Consider the following 24,477-nt stretch of genomic DNA (forward strand, 5'->3'; position numbering starts at 1 on the left):
ATAATATCATGTAAGATTGTTAGATTTGTCTCGATGAGTATTTTTAAAATATTAAATTTTTATATTTTTTTTAGTAGAGAATTGAAGATATCAAAGATAAAACATATGCATTGGTATGTATGTCAGAATCAACTAAATCACTTATTTAGGGACGGAGGGAGTAAGCTATTTTCATTTGTTCAATAAAAAAAGAAGCTATTTTCATAAGCCTATAGAAATAAACTGAAACAATTTATGGACATGTCGTAAGTTATGTACTTCTTTTTCAGCTTCGATCTATAGCGAGTGATGAGATGGTTAATAAGCTTCTTCAACTAAATGCATACCAGAAATCAAGAAAACTTGGAAAGCTTGTTGATATAGTTTATCAGGAATGAATCGAATTTATGTTATGTAACATGGTTTATTTCATTGCAGTCACGAAAACCAAAGACACTTCTTTTAATCTGAAGAGTTCATGCCATGAAAAATTCTTGTTTAGGAGAAGAAGCAGAAGAAAATATTTGCATCTGAAAAGTTCATACCATTAACAAGAAAAGTCTGTTAGCTTTTGCAAAGGCACAGAAGCAATAAGCTCAAGACTGAAAATTAAGGTTAAAAATGGTGGAGAAGAAAGAAGAAAAAATCAAAAAATTAGAGAAGACAACAATATTTTGTGAACAAAGTACTAAAAGCTAAGATACTTTGATACGTTAAATTTAAGCATACACTACAAATATATAGAGTCAAGCCATAAGCTTGCTTGTAAGACTAAACATAAAATCTACACTAAATCTACTTTAAACACTAGTCATCATTACCTAAAAACCATAGACATCATTACCTAGGACTCTTACTTACCAAATAAACAACAATCTAACTATGACACTTAAACTTAAACTTAAACAAGCAACACATTAATTATGACAGAAAATAACAACACAATTAATTATTAAATCAGAAAAATATCAATCTCCAACAAAGTCTTCAAACATTCGTTCAATCAGAGTAGCAAGGTTGCCACAAATTGTTTTCCTTCACGAGAGTGTACATTCTGAATGGATAAGTATTCGAGATTGTTTATATTATTACTAAATGTTTTTAATGTGTCCCTTTTAGGAGTAATTTTCAAGTTTCATTGGCAGAGGGGACGGATGTAAAGGGACATTGTATCCTAGAAGATGATCATTAATGGATGTATGATAGGTTTAATTTGTTTATGGAAGCTCTGAAGCATTCTTTTATAAAGTAAAAGGGAAAAGTAACACATGAAGACTAATCTCTTTAAGCGCTACAATGAATAACAGATTATTTAACTTCATTTGAGGCTTTTTGTTAGGAAACATGGTATTGATGAGAGTAAATATCTTAACAAAATGAATTAATTGAATAAAAGAATATCTTGATAATAACAAGTTTAATCTACTTGAGTGAGGCACTTGAATTTCATATAGATAGATTTAATGTGAATGCAATGTTGTCAGTAAAGTTCCAAGGAATAACATATAGATTTGGAATTGTAAACAATCAGGAAAACAAAGCAAACCTTTGAGTGAAATAAAATAAATAAGGTAAGCATAACATTAGTGTGATCCGTTCTTAAAGAGAAGGACAAAGAGGTTGGAATTGTATATAAAGAGATAGGTAGAGAGAGACAGAAGAAGTCCAACATCGTTTAAAGTCAATACACACAGCCAGAAAGTTCAAATCGGGTTGTGCTTGCAGCTTCCCATCAAATCATTGAGCATGTTCTTGTATGTGTCACTTTTTGCAAGTGAGACTTCAATATCATGCTGGATTATTTGATTTAATTTTAATGCAAACTTATACCAATTTTAAAGATAAGTTCACTGTTTTTTTATGACAGAAAAACTAAGACTTTATCTAAGTTTAGTACTGTTATCAAATTCATACTAAACACAAATTTCATTTCCATCCACCTTTTCTTTTGTTGAATGTCACATTTCATTTGTTTTCTTCACATACAAAATTGCTAACAATGTTTTGCACTTGGCATAGGTTGAATTGATGGGGGTAGTCTAACATTCATATTCCTACTCTACTCCCATACAAGGTCTTGATCACCAGCGACAGTTCTCATTACTTCTTGTTGAAGATGAGAAGATTAATATCATGATAACACAATCCATGATGAAACGATGGAGCAGAAGCAGTGCGTGCGGTCAAGCGCTGCTTGCACTTATGATTTGGTTCTGATGGTAATTTATGAATCTCAGAATTGTATCTTTTTTCATTTTATCTCTGAATAATTTGAATATATTAAACTGTGTTAAAAATTTCAAGCAATGCTGCTTATTAATATATTATATTATGATCATGATTTCAACAATTCAATTGATGGTTGCACTTTACAGGTTGTGTGCATGCCAGTTATGGACGATCTTCACGCAACAAACTGATTCGGTCTTTGCACTTGCAGGACACATGCAATTGGGATGCTGCAAAAAATGACGGAATCGAGCAAAGTTAAGAAGATCCAGATTATAGATTATGAATGTCATGTTTCATCTACAAAGGAAATTCCTATTGCTGCGGTGAGCTCTATAAGACAGAACTATTAACATGTTAACTAGAAAATAACTTACCTCTTTTAAATTTTTATTGAATTATATAAACAACTATACACATCCTACACAAAATAAATTGCATCCTTCATATGAATGCCTTTGGGAAGTAAAAGAATAATTGCCTTGTAAGATGACAGCAAATGCTTTGTCCGAGTGCTGAAGAGTGTTCTGCTAATGGTACGGACTCATATGTTTGAAAACCTGTGAGTTTATGAAAATTGAGAGAAAGTATCGAATAATACTTAAGGTGATACCTCCCTTTTAATTTCTTCTTGTATTTAGTAAAATTTAGGAAATAATGTATCGTGTTTTCGTCCTTGACTAGCGCATACCTTTGTATATCTTCAGTACTAGTATTATTTTTCATTTTTGTTTTTTTTTTTTCTTCTATTGATTGATCTACACTTGGTAATTTGAAAATGCACAAGTAACAAAAGACTTTCGCAAGTAGTTTTTTGTTTATTGTATATGTCGATCATTAACTAAGTTTGAGGGGGTTTCTCGAAATACCTGGATCATTAATTTTGTCTCAAACTGATTTTTTATACATCACATTTACACTCTGTGTAAATGTAAATGTGTACTAGTTTTTTCTTCTTTCTGAAATGAAATGTAAATGTGTAGTTCTGTAGAGATATAGTGGGGCATGTATTTAATGATAGCTTAAGCCTGAATAAAAAAATAAAAAATAAAATCAAACTGTTTTTTTATATAAGCTATAAACTATTTTCGTAAGCCTATAGAAATATGCTGAAAACAACATATTGACATGTAATAAGTTATTTCCGTAAGCTGTCTCAAACCATCTGTCATGTGCTTATGTTAATAGATAGTTCAAATAAGTCAATCCAAGCTGACCCTTGATGAGCTATCGGAACTGTTATATAAAATTAATCTTGAATCAATACAATAATTAGGAGCTTGATGTTACAATTATAGATGATCTCATGTTGCTTGGGAGTTAATTTCACAGTTGTTCACAGGGGAAACTTCTGGATTAGTAATTTGCATGACATCCATATCTATGTTTTGACTAAAATCTCCATAGAAGGAAACATTTGATTCAGTTTGACTAAATGGACTAGGTGGATAAGGTGTGCCTGGAGAGACCTCAACAGCACCTAAATCATCATGATGATAAGGATTATTACTGCTTTCATTTATATTTTCTGTTTTCTTGAATGTGTGACTACTCAAGTCTCTTTGATCAAACATCCTAAACACGACTTCAATTCGTCTCCATATTGAATTACTTGGATTATTGTTTAACCAAATGTGTTTGTGCTGATGTAGAAATGTTACCACAAAGATTAGGAGTGCTAATAGGGAAGCAATCCCTGCTATCAGAAAAAGACCCCAGAAGCTTTCAAGGCCAAGACTATTATTAGAGGAAATTTCTGTATTAGAATCTAGACAACGACTTTCTTTGAACCATGCATTCTCAATTGTTCTCATTTTGCCTCCTTGAGTCACATTTAGGATTGCCCTTGAAATGTCTGCTACCAGAGGTGAACCTTTTGGGAATGCCTACAAATTCACCCCCACAAAATTCAGGTCAGTACTCATAAGCAATGTTTTACAAACTGAACCGTGAATCGAACCGATGTGATTTCAAGATTATAGTTCAATTGGTTTAATCACAAGTGAACCGGATGACAAATAAATGAACAAGTAAAATAGTATTTAAAATGTAAAAAGAAATAAATTAAAAATATAAAAACACAAACTGGTTGAACCAATCATAGTTGGACTGGTTCAGTTCAACTAAACTGCAATGTAATTGGGATCAAAACAACTTGTGAGCAGACCGGTTCAATTAAGTTCCCAATTCAACTCGTTGAATCAGCCTGTTCCGTCTGGATTTTGCAATGTTGCTCACAAGGGAAAATTAAAGACGATATTACATTAGGGAGAGAGAGTTAACAGAACTTACATAGCCAAAACCACCAGTTTTAAATCTTGGTTCAACCATGGCATACTTTGAAGAAGAACAACTATAAATTCCAAGAAAGTGCTTGACATAGGGAACTTCATCAAAAGCAGCATCAATACCACCATTTGCACTTCCTTTTATGAAAAGCTCGTTACATTCTTTAGGTGATTGATAGGTAATGAGCTGAAAATCTTGGAAATTCATTTCCTTCAAGATTCCATAAACAAAAGAACCTTTGAGATAGCCGACATTCATCTTATTCTTTAGAAGTTGGTTAACGTCTGTAATAGCTGGCCTTAGTTGTTCAACTGTTAAAAGTGAAGTCAAGCTTGCAGTGTAACTCTGAACCAGAATTAGAACCACAAAAACCCATACAACCACCACAAATCTTGCCAAGTTACTCACTACTCTCTCTCCTGTGATTAAAATGAGATACTTAACCTTAAGAGCGTGTTTGAACTTACTTATTTGAACTTATCTACTGATGTAAATACTTGTGATATTATTAAAGAGAGCATGCAAACAACATATGACATGTCCATAAGATATTTTCTCTAGATTTCTACAAGCACTCCATGATAGCTTTTGAAAATAGCTTATAACTTAAATGAAAAAAGTTTATCTTTTGTTATACAACAACAACCAAGCATTATCCCACTAAGTGGGATCAACTACATGGATGAAATAATGTCATAATGTTATATCATAAACCATATTTGAATCCAACTCATCAATATCTAAATCTTTCCTAATGTAGAAAGTAAGTAAATTTTGATTTTTTCATCAATATCTAAATCTTTCCTAATGTAGAAAGTAAGTAAATTTTGATTTTTTTTAACTCTAAAATTCTAAGTTTGAAATCTCAATTGTTCGATCTTGATCAAATAATCATTGATGTGTGAAATTTATGAATGCAACAAATCCAAATCTAAGCACTTATATGTTAAATGCTTCATAAAGTAGTTTACCCAAACATGATCTAGTCTAAGTGCATAATAGCTAATGAATTATACTTTGTGTGTGTTTAATGAGTGAGACTTACTTTGAGCAAAGACCATAGTTGAAAAGGAAAACCATAAGCTAGTACCAATCTGATGAGAGGTAGGTCCCCTGAAATCTTTGTTTATTCTATGTTCAAGGACCCATACAACAAATCCAATGAACACAAATGAACAAGCTGTTGTTACCCAAAGATCCCACGTGAGTGGTTTCAGAAAGGCCCATGCATTTTTCTTTCTGTTGTCTTTCATTAGAACAACCATTGTCACACCAGATTCTGTGTATGGCATGGTGAAATCAACATAGTCGGACCTGTTCGCGATGATTGTTACATCCCCCACCACCGCATCAAAGTTCTGTCAATCCAAAATCATTTTTTATTCTTTTCATTATAGAAAAGCTAGAACTAAGAAATGCAGTAAATAACAAAATGGACATCAAAATTGTAATCATAGGTCAAAAAAGTTTCTGATTTTTGTGAATTGACAAATACATTCATGAAATTGTAAAATGTAATTCAAAATGGTCCCTCCGTCAAAATTTGATGTTAGAAATTATGACGTGGTGCGTTAATTGAACATGCCGCATTGTATGTTATCCTGCGTCAATGTAAACTCATCATGGACTAATTAGCCTACGAAATTTAGGTCATTTCAAAAACAAATCGTCACTAATTCCAAATGTTCAAAAACTAACTACAGACAAATTAGTCATTGGGAGATCTAAATTTCATAGGCAAATAAGTCGTTACTCCATAGTGTATTGAAAATGATGTATGGTCAACATGAAGGAGTGACAACTTTTTATTATTTCAAAGGATGTGTTTTTAAATTTTTCAAAAGTAGGGACTATTTTGACCATTTCTTACAATTTCATGAACTAATTTGATTATTTATTTATGCAATAAAGAGGGATCTTGATATGAGAAAAAGAGATTACCCCATAATAAAGTTGAGTGATCAAATCATTGTAGGTTCCTGCCATCTCACCATCAGACTTTGCAAATGGAACAAATTCATATGGCAATGCATAAGGCAACACTTCCACCACAGCTTTGAAGACATCAATGCAGAAGCCAGTGGCTAGTGTTGAATTAGTACTATGATCACGCGTTATATGCAAAAATTCAGTGTAGTTATCTCCATTTTTCACCGGAACCCCTATTCTCAATTTCTTCCCAATAGTAGGAATTTCCCATCCCTTTGGAATAGAGTTCATATCCCCTGGCCACATGATTAATCCAAGATCATTTTTAGAAGTAGAATATATGCTATTATTGCTTCTTATTAGGCCTTCTGTATCCAAATTTCTAGACAACCCTTTATCTGGTGTCCAAAATCCAACTCTCTTTTCACCATCACCAATCACATTAATTATTTCATATATTGATGCTTGTAACTTCCCACCAACAACATTGAAATCACCACTAAGACCATTAAATCTAGTGTTTGACAAAGCTTCACTCAATTTCTCACCATTTTGTGAAATACCAAACTTTTCAAAATTAGGCATGTAATAATTGCTTGATGTTTTACTCTCATTGTAATCAAATTTGGTGTTTCCAATTCCAACTTTCTCAATAGCCATTGCTAATGCAATTGTAGCATCATAAGCCCATATTCCAAAAATGTTCAAATTTGTGTCAACAAGTTTTGGATTGTCACTTATGAATTTCCTTTTCCATCTAACCCTAAAATCATCTAGTTTTTTTGTTCTAGGAATATAAGTCCTAAGACCCAACACTCCTTCCATTGATTCCCTCACATTAAAACTCAATGAATTAAACAAATTGGCCATACCATCGGTTACTATCCAAACATAGCCTTGATTCATCATCCCAATTTTTTTTGCTAAGGTAAAAAGTTTAGAGCCAAGACTTGGTGACATGTGCACAATAAATACTCTAGCGGGTATAGTAGTCATTATTTTATAAAGTTCTTGAGTGATAGCATCATCATTGGCTGAAAGAGAAATTGCACTTAGATAGGGAACTTGTATATAGGCTTGTTGTAGAACACTAGTTAAATAAGGAATAAGTCCTTCACCAAAACTATTGTCTACATAAATGGGAACCACTTGTTTCCATCCAAAAGCTTGGATAATTGAGGTGATTGCTTTAACTTGAGTTGAATCATTTTGTGATATTTGAAAGAAGTATGAACTTTGAAGTGATGCAAGTGAAGGGCTTGTTGCTGAAAATGTTACAATGGGCACGTGAGCTTTGTCTCCTAGTTGAATCACGAAATTTGTTTCTATTGTTGTTATTGGCCCCATTATGGCTTGCACTTTTTCATTTTTAATGAGATCCAAAGCTGTTCATCACAAATTTAATGATTATGTATTCTAATTGAATCATCCGTATTTTGTCATCTTTATTATCTATATGTTTACATCAATAATATGTTTACTCCCCAACCCACCCAATAAGAGAAAGAGAAATGAAATGGGAGACTTGTATTGTGTGTGGAACTGGTCAAGCGAATAAAAGAGTGATTTTGAGTTTCAACATAAAAAATACCTACTAGCCTAATAATAAGTCAAAGTCCATATATTATTCAAGAAAGAAACTATCAAAGTCGAAGTACATTATTATACTAGTATAATAACTACGCACTTTGAATTGAATCGTACGAATCAGAAGAAAATACTAGCCAGTAGTAGACGACAAGAAAAGAAACTCATTCATCCGTGAACTGAAACTCATTCATATTTATCACAATTATTAAGGAAAAATATATGTTAGTTAATTAAATTATGTGTTAACCAAAAAAAAGGTCAAACTATGAAGAAGCAGATGTCAATGAAATCCAGAAACATATGATTCAAGTTAGAAGATGAAAACATAAAGAAACCAGAGAGGTGCAATTAGTAATAATTACCGTGTGCAGCGGCAGAGACGACGTCCTTATGGGAATCCCTAAGGATGAGTTGAATTCTGGTTTTGTAATGAGAATGAGAAAGATAGAAATCTGAAAGAGACATGTTTATGCAGCTCAATCCTATTTTCCCAACCGTTCCATTACTGCTAACATCAATTACAGCTCCCACTTTCACTACAATATTACTCTCATTTTTAGTAATTTGTGCCAATATTCCACCCAAAAGAATAACTAGACACCAACAACAAACCATGAATTTCAAAAATATTGGATTATACTCTATGTTCATGGTTGAGTCGTTTGCATCAAGTATCACTTTCAATTATTTCTCTCACTCTTACAGCCATCTTTATAGTCGTCCATTGAAAACTACAAACACCCAAAGGTGAGTTTATAGATTTTCTCAATTTTATAAATCAACATTTCTATTTAAAAAGAGATAGACGTATAAAATAAAATATATTTATATATAGTAGACAAAAAAAACATTACTTAGACACCTATCGGTCTTTTGATTAATGATTTTTTCCTTATTAAAAAAAAATACATGTATTTTATGACATTTTTACTTACATTTTTTATGAAATTTTTCCAATATCTTTAATCTCTTACTTAATTATAGATCTGGGTCCCCTGCTGTTTTTTTTTAATAAAAAATAACATACATATATAATATGTAGTCGTAGACAAAAATACCGGGTCAATTTCAAAAACTACTGTATAAAAATCAATATTATATTGTTAATTGGTATGTACTGCAAGTAATCAACTACTATTTATCAACATGCATGATTTGATGATTGTTGTTTTTATAAAAAAAAATTGAACGGAAGCATATACCGCAGATGTCTCCAAACTTTTTGGTAAAGTTCATTTGACAAGAAACTAGCTAGCTAGGGCAACTACATATACGGTTGGTGCTCAAAAGATTCTGATGTTACTATTCAATAAGTTATTAGTAATGATAACATAAGTTTGTTTCCTAAAAATAAAGCATTTAAACATATATTGCTTTATTTTAAACACAATTTTAATCCGTTCAAGTTTATAAATTCAAGCTGAATTAAAATTGAGTCAAAAGAAAAAGTTGAATTTGAATCGTTTTCCTGAGTTTTAAATTAAACGTTTACGCAAACACAGATCATGTATGTATATTTATTTATAATTATATATGACCTATGTTAAGTGCACTGCACAACACTACACTCAGTCAAGGAAACAGGTAGTTCTTTCATTTTCGTTTACCTTTTACCATATATTATAATTGGTCATCGTGAAATATGAAAAAAAAAACCAAATACGTTTAATAAACATTATATACGTGCCTTCAAGCAATGCTTTATTTGGCGTGAAATATCTTAACAACTAAAAAGTGACGTGAGTCCGATTCACGACCTTCGTACGATGGACACATCTTAAATTCTACTGGATAAGGGTCCAGACTAATAGATCACGACCGTGTGGTCCGGATCCAATGCTAGAGGACCACCAAGATGGTCACACCTATTCCTCAGGATAACTGTTCCGGCGATGGATTGACAGACAAAAACGCTATTTATCTCCTATATATACCAATGCGTAGCATTGGATCACGTAGCACACTTCTTAGTTCTTCTTACCATATTTTAACTGCATTCTCTCTTGATCTCTTATTAACTTGGAGTACATGCAGGGACAACACCCTCCCTCTAATGGAGAAGTACTCATGGCGGATCGTAATGAACGACAAAAAACTCAATCCTTCTACACAACATATCTCAACCCAACAAACAATCTTCCTATAAGTCCAGCTAGATCACATCCTAAAAAAGAACAAATATATTAGTATATATCAAAATTCTAATAGAGCTTACTATTTTTCCGTCAAACAAATGAAAAAATAGTAAGTACTTTATATTTATAGAGAATATTATTAAAGAGAATAAAAATGAAAAAATTATATACTTCCAATAGAGCTTAGTTAGATTAACTCAAAACTAGAGCTTAATTAGATCCCATCAAATCATGACATCGTCAATCTATATTATAATAATTGATCCTTTCAGGGAAAAAAATATTATTCCTATGATTAAAATAACCTACAGTTCCCGTGACAGTTTAACTCATTTGGTAAGGAATAATACATTATGTATGCAGGGGTAGGGGTTCGAACCCCAAACACCCCACTTTTTCATCTTTAAGGTGAATTTCTCCAGCCGCTAAACTACTTGATAAAAAAATAAAAATAATAATAACCTACATGTATTACTATATTGCTACTGCTAACTTCACAAATATATATATCATATATGTGTGTTGAAAGCTATACAACATGAATTTAGTAATAGGTTGATAACAAGAACACATTTTTTTAGTACACTAATTTTTTACAGGCTAATATTTACACGAATTAAAAAAAAAAAAACTAAATCAATGTGAGTCTCGTATAAATTTAAAAAAAAAATATTGAAAGCCTGATTTATTGCTTTTTCTTTTAGAAAAATGTAAAAGACTTATTGAGTCGCACAAATTATATTATATAGACTTATAAAAAAAAAAAAAAGTAGTAGACTGATCTGGCTCCAGCTATTTCAATCGTTGCGGCAAACAAAATAACACACAGTCAATGATATTCACGGTAGCTATGCGTACAGAAACAAGAAGGAAAAAAAAAAACAGTTCTCTGGAATATTCTTCGATGTTAACTTTTTATTTTTATTTTTATTTACAACTAATAAAACGAATACATAACCACGAAAAAACGTTTTGAATAACACAAGGAATGTTAAAACAGAACCCAACTAGTTTAGACAATGTTACAATGCCAAAACCGAACAAGGCAACAAAAAATTACATGCTCTAATACTCAAACAAACCAGGGATTAACTCACCAATTGTGAAATGCCATCTGAATCCTCCTTATCATTAAAAATCATATTGTTTCCTTTCTCTCCAAATTCTCTAAACACATGAAAACCATATTAAATGTAAAGCTGATCAAAGAGATTTTGAGTTACCGCTCATTTGATCAAACTAGAGAAAGTTATTAGACACACAAATAGAATCAACATAAGAGATGTTAAGCTATAGCCGATGCCAAACCAAACCAAAAACGAGACAACCCACAAAAAGATGATATGCCAACTCGACCAAGCCACAATTAGCCACACATAAGTGAAAGTCCTGACGAAGAATGCCTTACACGAATAAGTTAACTTTGATTGAAATCCGATTACGAACGATGTTAATGTGCATATTATTATTATTTTCAAAATTGCTTTTTTTTTTTTTTTTTTTTTTTTTACCTTTTTCAGAATATTTTCAAAATTGCTCCGAAGTACTTCAATTTATTTTAACATGCTAAAGTCTTCTTCTTTTTCTTTCTTCAGTAAAAAAAAATAAAAATCTTCTCTTTTTTCCCATAAAGAAATTGATCCTTTAAATTTGACAACACATCAACATCAATGTTTTTAGATTTCGTTTATATCGATAGATAGCTTGAAAGATTTCATAGAGTTTACTCTTTCTTTTCTTTTGAGAGTGATGATTATCTAAGATAAACAATTTTCGTTGTTGTAGAAATTGTTTTCTCCATATTTATTTGGCTGGATCTAAATGGGAATGAGAATGAGAGACAATATATTAACTTTTTAATGAGTAATTCAGAACATGACATTTTTAAGTTAGGTGAGGGATGAATTGACGATGAATACTTCAGTAGTGTGAAAATGGGATTAAGTACAGTCACACATAAGTATAAGATCGTACCTTGGTCAATGTTCGTTAAACATTTGAACCTGTTTCGACTCTCACGAGCTCCCAAAATTCAATTATCTTAAACATTTTATAGGAAAAAAAGACGTAAGAAATAAAATAATTATATTTATATATAGTACATCTTTAACTAAAACTGTCCATTAAATAAATAGATTTTAATTTTATAAAATGTACATAGAACAACACGTGGCTTTTAAGCTTTGGTAGAGTAGAATTCATTATATACGTAGTATATACAATTTTTTTTAAGGAAATGTAGTATATACATTATATTTGTATGAAAATGAAAATAATATATATGAAAATAGAATATTTACTTACTGCCTATCTATGTTTTTTCGTAAGATGACAAAATAGAATTATAATAGAAAAATTAATCAAAACATAAAAAGTGTTAAGATTGAGAAGATACAAAAGTCAAGAGATAAATGCGCCAAAACATAGCGGCGCTATATATCAACCTAAATAAACAATAATCAAAATCCAAACGTAGTCACACCTAAACACATTAGCAGTTGAGTACTCCAAATGACAAAAATTATAGGAGAACCCCTTAGCCTTATTTTCAATCCAAGATTAAACCAAAAGCTTCGCCAAATCAACAACATGATCACTAAACCTATCTTGATTACCAAAAACAACTTGGTTTCGCTGCTTTCAAATATTCCATAAGCAACCCATTCATATTGAATGAAGACACTCCTTCACTTTTTCCATGGAAAACCAATTTTATAAATTAAGTAACATGCCTATAGTCATTGATGATCAACAAAGCACAATTTATGCCTAATCAAGATGAAACATTTAGTCATAATTTACGATTTATGCCTATTTAAAATTATTTCGGTGATCATTTATCTTATTTATTTGTAAAACTTGTGTTATTTATCTTTTATTTTTCTCATTTAGATATTGGTAAGGTGGTTGTAGATAGTTTCCATCAGAATAGAAAAGACACTTTTTATTTTTTATTTTATTTATCGTGGTTGTATTCATTATTTGTTTAGTCCAAATTTTTTGGTATAGTTCAATAGGTAACAAGTTAAAGTAGTGACTCATTATTTAGCTAGGGAAGCTACATATACGGCTGAAAAATCTATTTCTAGCTAATGATATAACATATTTGTTTTCATAAAAATTAAAATAAAAAATTAAACATATATATTGCTTTATTTTAAACACAATTTTATCCCATTCAAAAATTTATAAATTCAAGTTGAATTAGAATTGAGTCAAAATAAAAAGTTAAATTAGAATCGTTTTCTTGAGTTAAATCAAATGTTTATGAAACACGCATATCATCTCTATAATATTTATCTTGTCAAAAAAAAAAAAAAATCTCTATAATGTTTACAGGGCCGTCCCTAAGAATTGGGAGGCTCGGCTCTGGGAATGAAAAGAGGTAAGTGATAAAATCAAAACGTATTTTTTTTAAAAGAGCAATGTTCTAAAAATTGAGGCCCATGACTGAGGGAAGCTCAGCTCTGTTGAGCTGTTTGCACCCGTCAGGGCCGTGCCTGAATATTTATATCTCCTTTCAAAAAAAAAATCTCTATAATATTTATATCTGATGCATGTGACTTATGTTGAGTGCACTGCACTACATGACTACACAGTCAAGGAAATGTTATAGTTCTTTCATTTTCGTTTACTTTTTCCATGTCATATTTTAATTTGTCCTCTCCTCATGAAATAAGAAAAAACAAATACGTTTAATAAACATTATATACATTTGTCAAAAAAATAAATAAAAATTATACATCGTACAGCAGCACTGCTCTCTTTTTTGGCGCGAAATATCTTAAAAAATAAAAAGTGACGAACAAAGATCAAGCAGTATATATGCTCGGATACGTAAAATTTAAATATCATATATCAGCTACATTTTCTGTTTGACTCATCATACCAGCTACATAGAAATTTTCCAAGTTATATAATATGAACGCTTATGTAACATGTATGTCACGGTTATTATTTTTTATTCAACTGTGTGTTTGAAACTTGGAAATGACGAGAACTAATATTATTCTTTTAAAGGGAAATGTTATGAGCATTTTATCTAACATTCACTCTCTTATTAGATGAAACATATGCGAATCCTATTATTTTATGTGAGATTAACTTTCAAAGTACGCGAGATTGAGGAGGTTGGTGGTCCCTTTTGAATTGTGTGAGATTGAGGAGGTTGTGAAGGAGTGTGATGGTGATAAAAGCCCGGGGCCGGATGACTTTAATTTTGCTTTTGTCAAGAAGTTTTGGTACTTATTGAAGAATGAAATTAGAATTATGTTTGATCAATTTCATGCTAATGAGGTGGTGCCGAAAAGCTTGTTGGCATACTTTGTGGCTTTAATTCCAAAGATTCACTCTCCATTGAAACTTAAAGATTTTAGACCAATTTCCTTGCTTGGTTGCTTGTACAAACTTCTTTCGAAGGTGCTTGTTAGAAGGTTGGCTAAAGTGATGGATACAATCACTCATTTCTCCACTGTGAGTTTGCTATAGGGGTGTGGGATGGATTGTTTTGCTGGCTGGGTTTTAATTTTGTGTCACCCCCTAACTCGTTCATTCATTGGAAATGTTGGAATGGTAATTCTACTAACAAGAGAATCTGTAATGGTTTCCGGTTAATTTGGCATGCGGCGGTTTGGAGTATTTGGAGGGCAAGAAATGATAGTATTTTCAAGAATTTAATCTATAATGTTGAGGGGTTGGTGGAAGCAATCAAGGTTCTGTCGTGGAGATGGACATTGACTCGTGTTAAGGGGCCGGCATGATTGTTCTATGAATGGTGTTGGAATCCGAAAGAATGCCTTTCGCGTTAGGATTTCAGTGTAGGTGGTTGACGGAGTTTGAGGCTGGGGTATGCTGGTTTTCTGCTACTCTTGTGTTAGGTCTGCAGTCCTTTTGGTATATGGCAGTCTCATGTCCGTGACAGCAGCAGATGAGGCATTTTTTTTTTCTCCCTTTTTTCCTGGTTTTTGCGCGTTTTCTGTTTGGTTTTTGCTTGCTGTTTGGCTGGTTTTTCGGCTAGTGTTGCCTGCATGTTTTGGTGTGTTTCTTACACACTCGCGCCGTGATAAATTTGCTGTTTCTAAAATATATAAAAAAGTACGCGATTTATATGAATTTCATTTAATAAAATAAGAAAATGAATGTTGATGTCTTAATGATAATATTAAAATAAAAGCAGGGATATTGCATATTATATGCAGGGGTCGGGGTTCGAACCCCGGACACCCTATTTCTCTACAATTAAATTGTGTGAGCTCTAGCCACTAAGCTACTTGACAAAAAAAAAAAATATTAAAATAAAAACGTTTCAAACGAACTAATACAACGATCTAATTTGTCTTTATTATTCAAAGTATGCGTCTAATCTAACTTGTTAAAATAAGAGACTTTTACCAACGATAATTTGGTCTAACGAAAAAGGGTTAGATCCCCACAATATACGATGAACTAGTGTTATAATCCTTTACCACCCATCAGTGCCTCAAATCGGATTACTTCCAAATTCCAATCCAATGAAGAGAAATAAGATGAAATGCTACCGTATATAAATATTCACTTTAAATAGTTTCTTGTTTATTGTTGACATATAATAAATGAACACAAAATTGAAAATGAAATTAGCTGGAAAATATTTTCTTAAAGTATCAGTGCCCTAAATTACCAATATTGCGCTTCAAAATGGAAAAAACTAATGTGTTTTTATAATTTTTGAGGGAGTGTTTTTATATTTGTATATTTGACATTTATGTTAGGTGAATAAGTTTTTACTTTTTCTTAAATAGAAAAATATATTACTCCCACGTCTTTAATTATAAGTCGTTTTTGAAAAAAAAAAAATTATCCAAATTATTAATCCTCATTTTTTACAAAAAAAAAAAAAATCCTCATATTTTTATTCTTAAAAATATATCATCTTTCATTTTTGCCCCTCTCTTTACAATGTCACGGGTGTAGCTTTTTGACTAAAAAAAAATAAAAAATTCAGGAATTAAAAATTAAGAGGGACTAAAATAAAAATATTTATTTAAAAATTAAAATTTATTTTACCCTGATATAAATAAATGAAACAAATTATATACTCCCAACAGAGAGCTTAGTTAGATTAAGTCAGAACAGTAGAGCTTAACTAGTCCCGTCAAAAGACATCGTCAATCTATATTCTAGTATTTTTCCGTGAGGATCTATATAGTATTAGTAAAAAAAAATAAAAAAAATTGACAGGCTTATAGTATTAGTCTTGAAGAATGTTGTTCACACTTCACTCAATGCTATGAAACACTGGTAATTTACCAATATAATCTCATCGGCAGATAACTGCTGATACATTTTAATCGACGACAGTTAACTGTTGATGGACATTTACATTTTTATAAGTGTGAACAACAATTTTCAAAAGTATTAGTCATGATCCTTTCGGAAAAATAGTATTACTAATGATAAAAAAATTAAAAAAAAAAAACACTTGTATAATATGCTGAAAGCCAAGAAAAAAATTCAATTTTTTTATAACAAAAAATTAAAAAAGAATATTTTGGGTCTCCATATCGTAATTGTTTGTTAGAGAATAATTTAGAAAGCATTTAATATTACACACAAATAGTAAGTTTCTTATAAAATTACATGTGACAGTATTTAGAATGAAATCGTTAATAGAATGACATTGTAACTGGTTCCTAAGCTTTTTTCTTTTGACAATATCCTAAAATATTCTTAGAAATAAATTTCTCTTTATAAAAAATAGCTATTGATTTGGAAATCTTTTTTTTTTTTGGTGGTGTGATTTTGAAATAATTTAATATTACAGACAAATAGTAGGTTTCTTTAAAAAATTATATGTGAACGTATTTAATATGAAATCGTTAATAGAAATGTTTCCTAAAATGTTCTTAGAAATCGATAATTTGAAGGTTTATAAGATAATTTGAAGACCACTTTTAGGAAAGTATATACACTAAAATGGAAGTTTTATGAAAGTATATATGATACTCTATTAAGTTACCATAAACAACACATACAATGAATGAAACCAGATTTTCGATTCAAGAGCATGGCATTCATTATCCATATATATATATAACACTCCCCACACTCAATGAGATATTTGCATCAAAAAACAAAAATATGGAGAGCAAAACAATCTTCTTAGTTCTAACCCTATTTTTATGCAGCATCACAATTCCAGTGAATTCTGAATACCATTCTGAGGGAACCCTAAAAAGTCTTCATCTAAAAGAGAAAGTAACACATCTTCATTTCTACCTCTTTGACATCCTTAGTGGAAACAAACCCACTGCAGTACAAATTGCACAACCAGACACCACCGTTGGACCAAAATCAGCAACACCATTTGGCCATGTGTATGCAATTGATGATCCTTTAAGAGAGGGACCAAATAAAAGTTCTAAAGTGATTGGAAATGCACAAGGTCTTTATTTATCTTCGAGTCAAAGTGAAAATCTTTCACTTGTTTTGTACGCTGATTTTGGTTTCACCACAGGGAAATTCAAAGGGAGTTCAATTAGTGTGTTTTCGAGGAATCCTATTACTGAAACAAATCGTGAATTGGCTGTTGTTGGTGGAAGAGATAAATTTAGATTTGCTAGAGGATTTGTTCAAGTTAAGACTCATTCTCTTAATTACAAAAATGGTGATGCCATTCTTGAGTATCATGTTACTCTTCTTCACTACTAGTGTGTGAGAAAATAATGTATGGAAATTTTCTTCCATAATTAGGAGAAAATAATAATAATACTAGTATATAGTAATTTTCTTCAATCTTTTTATGTTTTTAATTAGTTTTAAATTATTATTATTATTATTATATGATCTTTACTTTATTTGAGTTAAAATAATCTTTACAAAATGAACTGATATCATACAATCAAAAGTATTTAAGACCAAAAAGACACTCAAATGTATTTATTGTGAGAGGTTTCCATTTATGCAATATGATTTTAATTGAAGACAAATCTCAAAATCTGGTTGAATTAATTATAGTTTATTCACTTTTTTTTTTTTACTAAATCTGCTTCAATTAAACAGAAAAAAAAAATTAATTAAAGAAAGTCTCTATGATCATAGCTCAGTTGAGATTTTTTTTTTATGAACGCTCAATTGATACTTGATAAGACATCGAATAATATATTCAGGAGGGTTCAAACCCCAAATATTTTATTTATGGGAAATGCTAACCGGTGCCCCGGGGGCACTGGTTAAGGATATGAAAAAGGAAATTATATAGTAATTAATGCATTGAAATTGTGTAATTAATTGATAATAAAGTCAAAAACAGTTTCCTTTTATGGTAATAATTCCCTTTTATGGTATGCTTAACCAGTGCCCCGGGACCACGGGTTAGCAGGACCCTTTATTTATTCATATCAAAAAGGTGAATTTGTAGCGATCAGACTAGACTACTCGACAAAAAATGCTAATAATAAAAAATAATATTTACCAAGAGTTAACGTGTATACTAATCTATTGGTTGATAAGAGCTCTAACATAGCTCCAAATTATCAAACTCTACTAGAAAAACTAAAGTTAGAGAGGGTAAGAGTATGTGACTAAAGTAACAACATAATTCTGTCACAAATGAATTTAGCGAAAAATTGAGTGACACGTCCAAATTCATAACCAAAATATTTTAAAGCATACACATAAGCAATCAAACAACTCTCAACAATTTGTGACGATCTTGAACATTTTTTCGGTTATATGGAAATCTTAAAGACTTATAGTTTGGTGTATAATTAGACGTACTATTATGACTAATGCCTAACATGTGCGAAGAGGCTTTACTTCATATATTACTTGCCCGATTTGTATTGAATCCATTATTCACACATTCCGTGAATGCAGTCTGTTTTGGATTTATGGTAGAAGCTGGGAAACTAGAACATTATCATGACAACTAGGGTATATATATATTGAAGAATAGTGGATAATTTACCTCAACCAATAAACATTCATCTTTTTAGATGGTATCCATGAACTGTCTTGACTCTACCAATAAATTGCTTATTTTCATTGATTGGTGGGTAAATTACCCACCATTCTTTAAAGGTAATTTAGAAAAAACCGAACGGTATTAATTTTTATGAATCGTAGACTTAAGATATTGTAAGGACAACTAGAAACATGGCTGTATTTGAAAACAAACAAAATTCAATTATTGAAATGGTGATTTAAATTTGTCACAGATCGCAAGAAGTGGTAGAATTAAAAAGTTCGAAAATTTATTAACCCCCTAGTCCACACACACACACACACGACAGGAGGCTATGGATTCAAGACACTAGTTGAGTATCTCCAACATGGAGCTACAACTTGTTGTGTACTCCACTATCATAAGTAGTATATTATTTTTAGTCTCTCATAGAACCAATGAAGTTCATTCATCTTTTTATCATATAATACTTTAAATTATTTAATATCTTATTTCGCATATTTCTCTATTCAACTCTAGTAAATGATTGAGAATAATTTTGACAAAAGAAAAACTTTTAAAAAATAACACTTCAAATGAAAGGAATCAGTAATTCTATCATCTTTTAATATAGAACCTAAGAAATCTTATTCCTATTAATGATTGTGGCCTCATTCAATGAAAAACAAAAAAAAAAAAAGTAGAAAATATGTTCAATTCAATAGTTTTACTCTTTTTTTTTCAAAAATTTTCCATTTTCAAAATATCAAGACAACATTTATTGACTACTGTTTTTTTATTCAATTTTTTTTATATAGGATAGTGGGCCTTTTATGATAAAATCAATATTATTTTTTTAAAAGGCAATATTGTTTTTTTGAATGGGATAAAATCAATATAGTTAATTATTTTCTTAATAGAGAGTGATTGACAACATAATGTGATACACAATGAATGAATCCAGATTCTCGACCAAAAACATGACATTGATTGTCTATATATAACTCCCTACACACTAAGAGATATTTTCATCAAACAAACAAAAAACAATAAAATGGAGAAGAAATCAATCCTCCTAGGTTTAGGTCTATTTTTATGTAGCATCACAATTCAAGTGAATTCTGAATACCATTCAGAAAGAAGCATACACAGTCTTCATCTCAAAGAGAAAGTAACACGTCTTCATTTTTACATCTTCGACATTCTTAGTGGAAACAAACCAACTGCAGTAGAAGTTGCACATCCAAACATCACTGTTGGACCAAAAGCAACCCCATTTGGCCATGTGTATGCAATCGATGATCCCTTAAGAGAGGGTCCAAATGAAAGTTCAAAATTGATTGGAAATGCACAAGGTCTTTATTTGTCTTCAAGTCAAAGTGAAAATTTAACGATTGTTATGTATGCTGATTTTGGTTTCACAACAGGAAAATTCAAAGGGAGTTCTATTAGTGTGTTTTCGAGAAATCCTGTGAGTGAACCAATTCGTGAATTGGCTGTTGTTGGTGGAAGAGGAAAATTTAGATTGGCTAGAGGATTTGCTCAAGTTAAGACACATTTCTTTGATTACAAAAATGGTGATGCCATTCTTGAGTATAATGTTACTCTGCTTCATTACTAGTGTGTGAGAAAATGATGTATGGAAATGTTCATCCATTTTTTTCTGTTTCAAATAAGGGCGATTAATGTTATTATTAATTTTATGATAAGCGCCTACATATGTTGTATACGTTTGATAGTTATTTTCCGTCTTAAGGAGTTCAAGCTTCTTTAAATTGTCAGTCCTAGCCAAAATCACCCATCCCAGTCCCCGTTCTGTTTCTAGTGGTTAGCGAGTTCGTTGGGTTTTTTTCAATATATATCTTGTTTGGTCAAAGACCTAGTCCTTTGATAACATTTTTTATTTCTCATATATAGGCATAATATGATAATGCTGCCAATTTGTTGGTCAAGCATGTCTTAATACATGGATTATCCTTAAAATTCATATTGAATTAGATTGAAAAGGATCGTGACTTATATTCATTAGTTATGTATAGACCTCAACTATTCTAACTAATTGAGCAACTAATTCATTACCACTTCTAATTAATTAACCAACTAATTAAACAACAAGCTTATAGTTATAACTACTTCTAATTAACAAACTAATTGTAACTACGATTCTTATAAACAATGTTTTAAAAAATTTATCACACTTGTTCTAAAGTATATTTTAAACTCATGTATACCCTTCATATTTTTTAATGATGTTTCTCAACATATTTAATATACTATAAAAATACTTTTCAAGCGTCAAAAACGTTGATTTAAAATTTTAAAGGACAAACATGAGTTAATTTTAAAACAAGCACAAAAAATGTTAGACCTAAAATGTTTGAATGAGAATTGTTTAAAGAAATTTTTCTAAAAGACGAAAATTTAAAGAAAAATTGTAAATTTTAGAAGGAATAAAAAGAAGTAGATTTGAAGATAAACATGAAGTTTAAAAAACCTATTATAGCCTTAAAATTTATAACTAACACTGTAAATTTGTAACTTAATATAATTAAAAAAAATAAAAAATCAAAAAAATTGACTAGTTAATTTCTCAAAGTTGTTTATTACATTTTGACGAGTTGACAAAGTCTTTGGTTTGGCCTTTCCTAACCATAAGACAAGCAGATAAGCACGTAAATTGACTGATGCTCCAATTTACCATTTGTTTCCTTCTGAAAACTTGGATACATCTTCCCATTCACGACCATACATTCGTACCTTTTGAGCTAATGTAATGTATATCATAGCTCCCCAAAAATACACTGCCACAAGTATGCACGGGATAGCCACAGTGACAATTCCAAATGTATAGCTTGGTGCTATAACCAGCATGGAAAACATATAACAGCCACAGAATAGAGCAAGTGGACATGTCACTATAACACTTATACGTCCTCTTGGCATTAATAAACACATCATCAAAATTGAAACATAAAATGAAAATGTATTAAGCGACCAAAACCCTAAGAAGTATGTATGCATTTTCATCATCACTAATTTCCCCCCACCAGCTGGAGGGTTAAGTGTTGCTTCATATGCACTTGTTGCGAAAAGAATAGCAACTACTAACAAAGCGTTTCTTGTGTCACTTGAAATTCTCCTTCTTAAACGAGTAACACAAATTGCTATTCTCTCGTTAAATGTGATTTTTGATTGTAGCTCTTCGTGAAGCGGAGTAGGAGCAAGTGAAAAACCATGCAAAGCTCCTGCTTTGATCAACATGTCCTTCATTTCTGCACTATAAACTTGGCTCTGAATCTGCTCCACTATGTCCAATGCTGTTTGTTCATCTAAATTCTTGGCATTTATGTCTATATTGCTATCTATCAACAATCCAACTGCCTGCACAATATGAAATGACCATAGCTGAATTAATTAATTTTTTTAAATAGGAGAAGCGAAAAATTATTAATACTTTGAAAATGTCAAACTCTAAGGCCAACATAATAGTTGAATTAATTAATATATTGAAACATAGATTGATTTTGATTTTCAATAATAAAAAAAAAAACATTTGGGTCAACAAAAGTTGATATATCTAATTCAAAATTTTAATCAGATACATCAACTTTTATTAACTCAAATGTCTCTTATAAATAAATAAGACAGAGGAAAATATTAGTTTTAAATTGAGGTATGTAACCGCAATCGCTATAGAAGAACCTCTGGGCCACATTGCAGTTGCAGTTGCATCGGCCACATTTTTATGAAAAAAGTAGAAAGAAAAGAGAAATAGGGATGTGTCTCATATACCTGTGGGAAGCTATTGAGAACTGACATGTGCAGGATTGTGTTGCCTGCTTCATCCTCCCAATTCAGAACCCGTTTTTCCTTGTGGTGAGAACGTCTGTGGCATGTCCTTCGAAGCCAACCAAGCAAGATCTCAAGAACATGAAACTGCTTATATTTCACAGCAATATGCAGAGCAGTCTCACTTCGAACTGTAACATCTTCAATACAACCTGGACAAACAAACAGGAATTTTACTACAAGATCAAAGTTTCCAGTTTGAGTAGCAATATGCAATGGAGTTAGACCCTCTCTCCCTTTGACTCGGACAAGGTCTTTATTAATATCTACAAAGCGACAAACCATTCTGTGATATTTGTTTTGTAAAGCAAGATGTATGGGACTGAGTCCATACTCGTTTAGTTTCCAAGCAAATGAAGGTTTTAGTCTCATAATCTCAGTGGCAAAACTTGTATGTCCAGAAGCTGCAGCAATATGCAAAGGAGTATCAACAAATGGTATTAAATTATAGCGTTCTAAGATGTAAGGATCGATTTGAATCAGTTTGAATAGCAAGTCTATATCTCCCATTTGTGCTGCTGCATTCAATGGGTCATTCATGATGCCAACAAATTATATTAAAAGAACGATATCAAGGTTACTTTGGTACAAGGAAAAATGCTGCAGAGTATATAGTTTTTTGCTAGTTTGTATGCATAATGATTATTTTTATAATCTTCTTTAACCTTGGAAGCATGCAAGGAGAATCATTCTCCTTCCTATCTTTTGGTGATCTACAAGGAAATTGGCTAAGAGACCATATTGTTTGTTGTTCTTCTAATTTGAAAGTCAATGTTTGACTGGACATGTTTTTTGCATTACAAGTCAAATTCAATCGCCCTTGGAATACGACATGTTGCTGTAGGAGGACTACTAAGTGGCAAGTTGGTAAAAGAAAAAAGAAAAAAGAATGTTCTTTAGTTTGTTGGCTCCGGTCAATTTTTATGAAATGGGAAACCTCGTATCAATTACCAATTCATGACACTAGTTGAAAGTAGGGACAATTATCCCAACCAACTCGAAAATAGTTCGAGATTCGATTTGCTAATTAATTCGTTAAACTTGATTCATGAACCAAATAAGTCAAACTTAAGTGCAAAATTAAACTCGATAAATAAATGAGTTGAACATAAATTAAGTATAGTTCGATTCGTTTAATTCATGAATCAACTCGATAACGTTTCAACATAAACTTTGATAACCATATAACATGTCTTTTTAAAAATCATTCCGATATTCTTTTACATGAAGTGTTTAAATAACAAGATATGGTAGTGCTCTTTTTTAGATATTTCTTCTATACTATTATTGTTAAGTTCAAATCTGTTAGTTTTGAATTTTAAAAATTGTTTTTGATGAAAGTTGTTAGGGTTGTAGTTATATACTACTTAATTTAGAGCCTATTAATATATTTTGAAAAAAAAAATATAACTTATATTATCGGGGAGTGAAGGAGGACTAATGGGGATGGTTGGTGCCGGTGGAATGAAAATAAGGAAATGTTGATGAGGTGGTGTTAGTGAAATGAAGATAAGGAAAAATTGTTGTATAGCCCTTTGTTATATAAAAGTCCCA

General features: G+C 31.2%; 4 protein-coding genes across 4 annotated transcripts; 2 read left to right on the forward strand and 2 right to left on the reverse strand.

Moving 5' to 3' along the window:
* Positions 1–3,331: 3,331 nt before the first annotated feature.
* On the reverse strand, positions 3,332–8,747 carry LOC11432432 (glutamate receptor 2.7). Its single transcript, XM_003603208.4, has 5 exons — positions 8,379–8,747; positions 6,439–7,811; positions 5,543–5,855; positions 4,501–4,916; positions 3,332–4,094 (listed from the first exon to the last, which is right to left on the reverse strand). Exons 1-5 carry the CDS (start codon positions 8,665–8,667, stop codon positions 3,513–3,515), a joined length of 2,973 nt encoding a protein of 990 aa, XP_003603256.1. The 5' UTR covers positions 8,668–8,747; the 3' UTR covers positions 3,332–3,512.
* Positions 8,748–17,270: 8,523 nt separating this feature from the next.
* Positions 17,271–17,840, forward strand: LOC11426732 (dirigent protein 15). The gene has a single exon (XM_003603209.1). The coding sequence runs from the start codon at positions 17,271–17,273 to the stop codon at positions 17,838–17,840; it is 570 nt and encodes a 189-aa protein (XP_003603257.1).
* Positions 17,841–20,127: 2,287 nt separating this feature from the next.
* Positions 20,128–20,697, forward strand: LOC11429934 (dirigent protein 15). The gene has a single exon (XM_003603210.2). It carries the CDS (start codon positions 20,129–20,131, stop codon positions 20,693–20,695), a length of 567 nt encoding a protein of 188 aa, XP_003603258.1. The 5' UTR covers position 20,128; the 3' UTR covers positions 20,696–20,697.
* Positions 20,698–21,751: 1,054 nt separating this feature from the next.
* Positions 21,752–23,690, reverse strand: LOC11433503 (ankyrin repeat-containing protein BDA1). Its single transcript, XM_003603211.3, has 2 exons — positions 22,867–23,690; positions 21,752–22,455 (listed from the first exon to the last, which is right to left on the reverse strand). Exons 1-2 carry the CDS (start codon positions 23,461–23,463, stop codon positions 21,769–21,771), a joined length of 1,284 nt encoding a protein of 427 aa, XP_003603259.1. The 5' UTR covers positions 23,464–23,690; the 3' UTR covers positions 21,752–21,768.
* Positions 23,691–24,477: the final 787 nt, after the last annotated feature.

Source organism: Medicago truncatula, chromosome 3, assembly GCF_003473485.1.
Source record: "Medicago truncatula cultivar Jemalong A17 chromosome 3, MtrunA17r5.0-ANR, whole genome shotgun sequence".
NCBI classification, from domain to species: Eukaryota; Viridiplantae; Streptophyta; class Magnoliopsida; order Fabales; family Fabaceae; genus Medicago; species Medicago truncatula.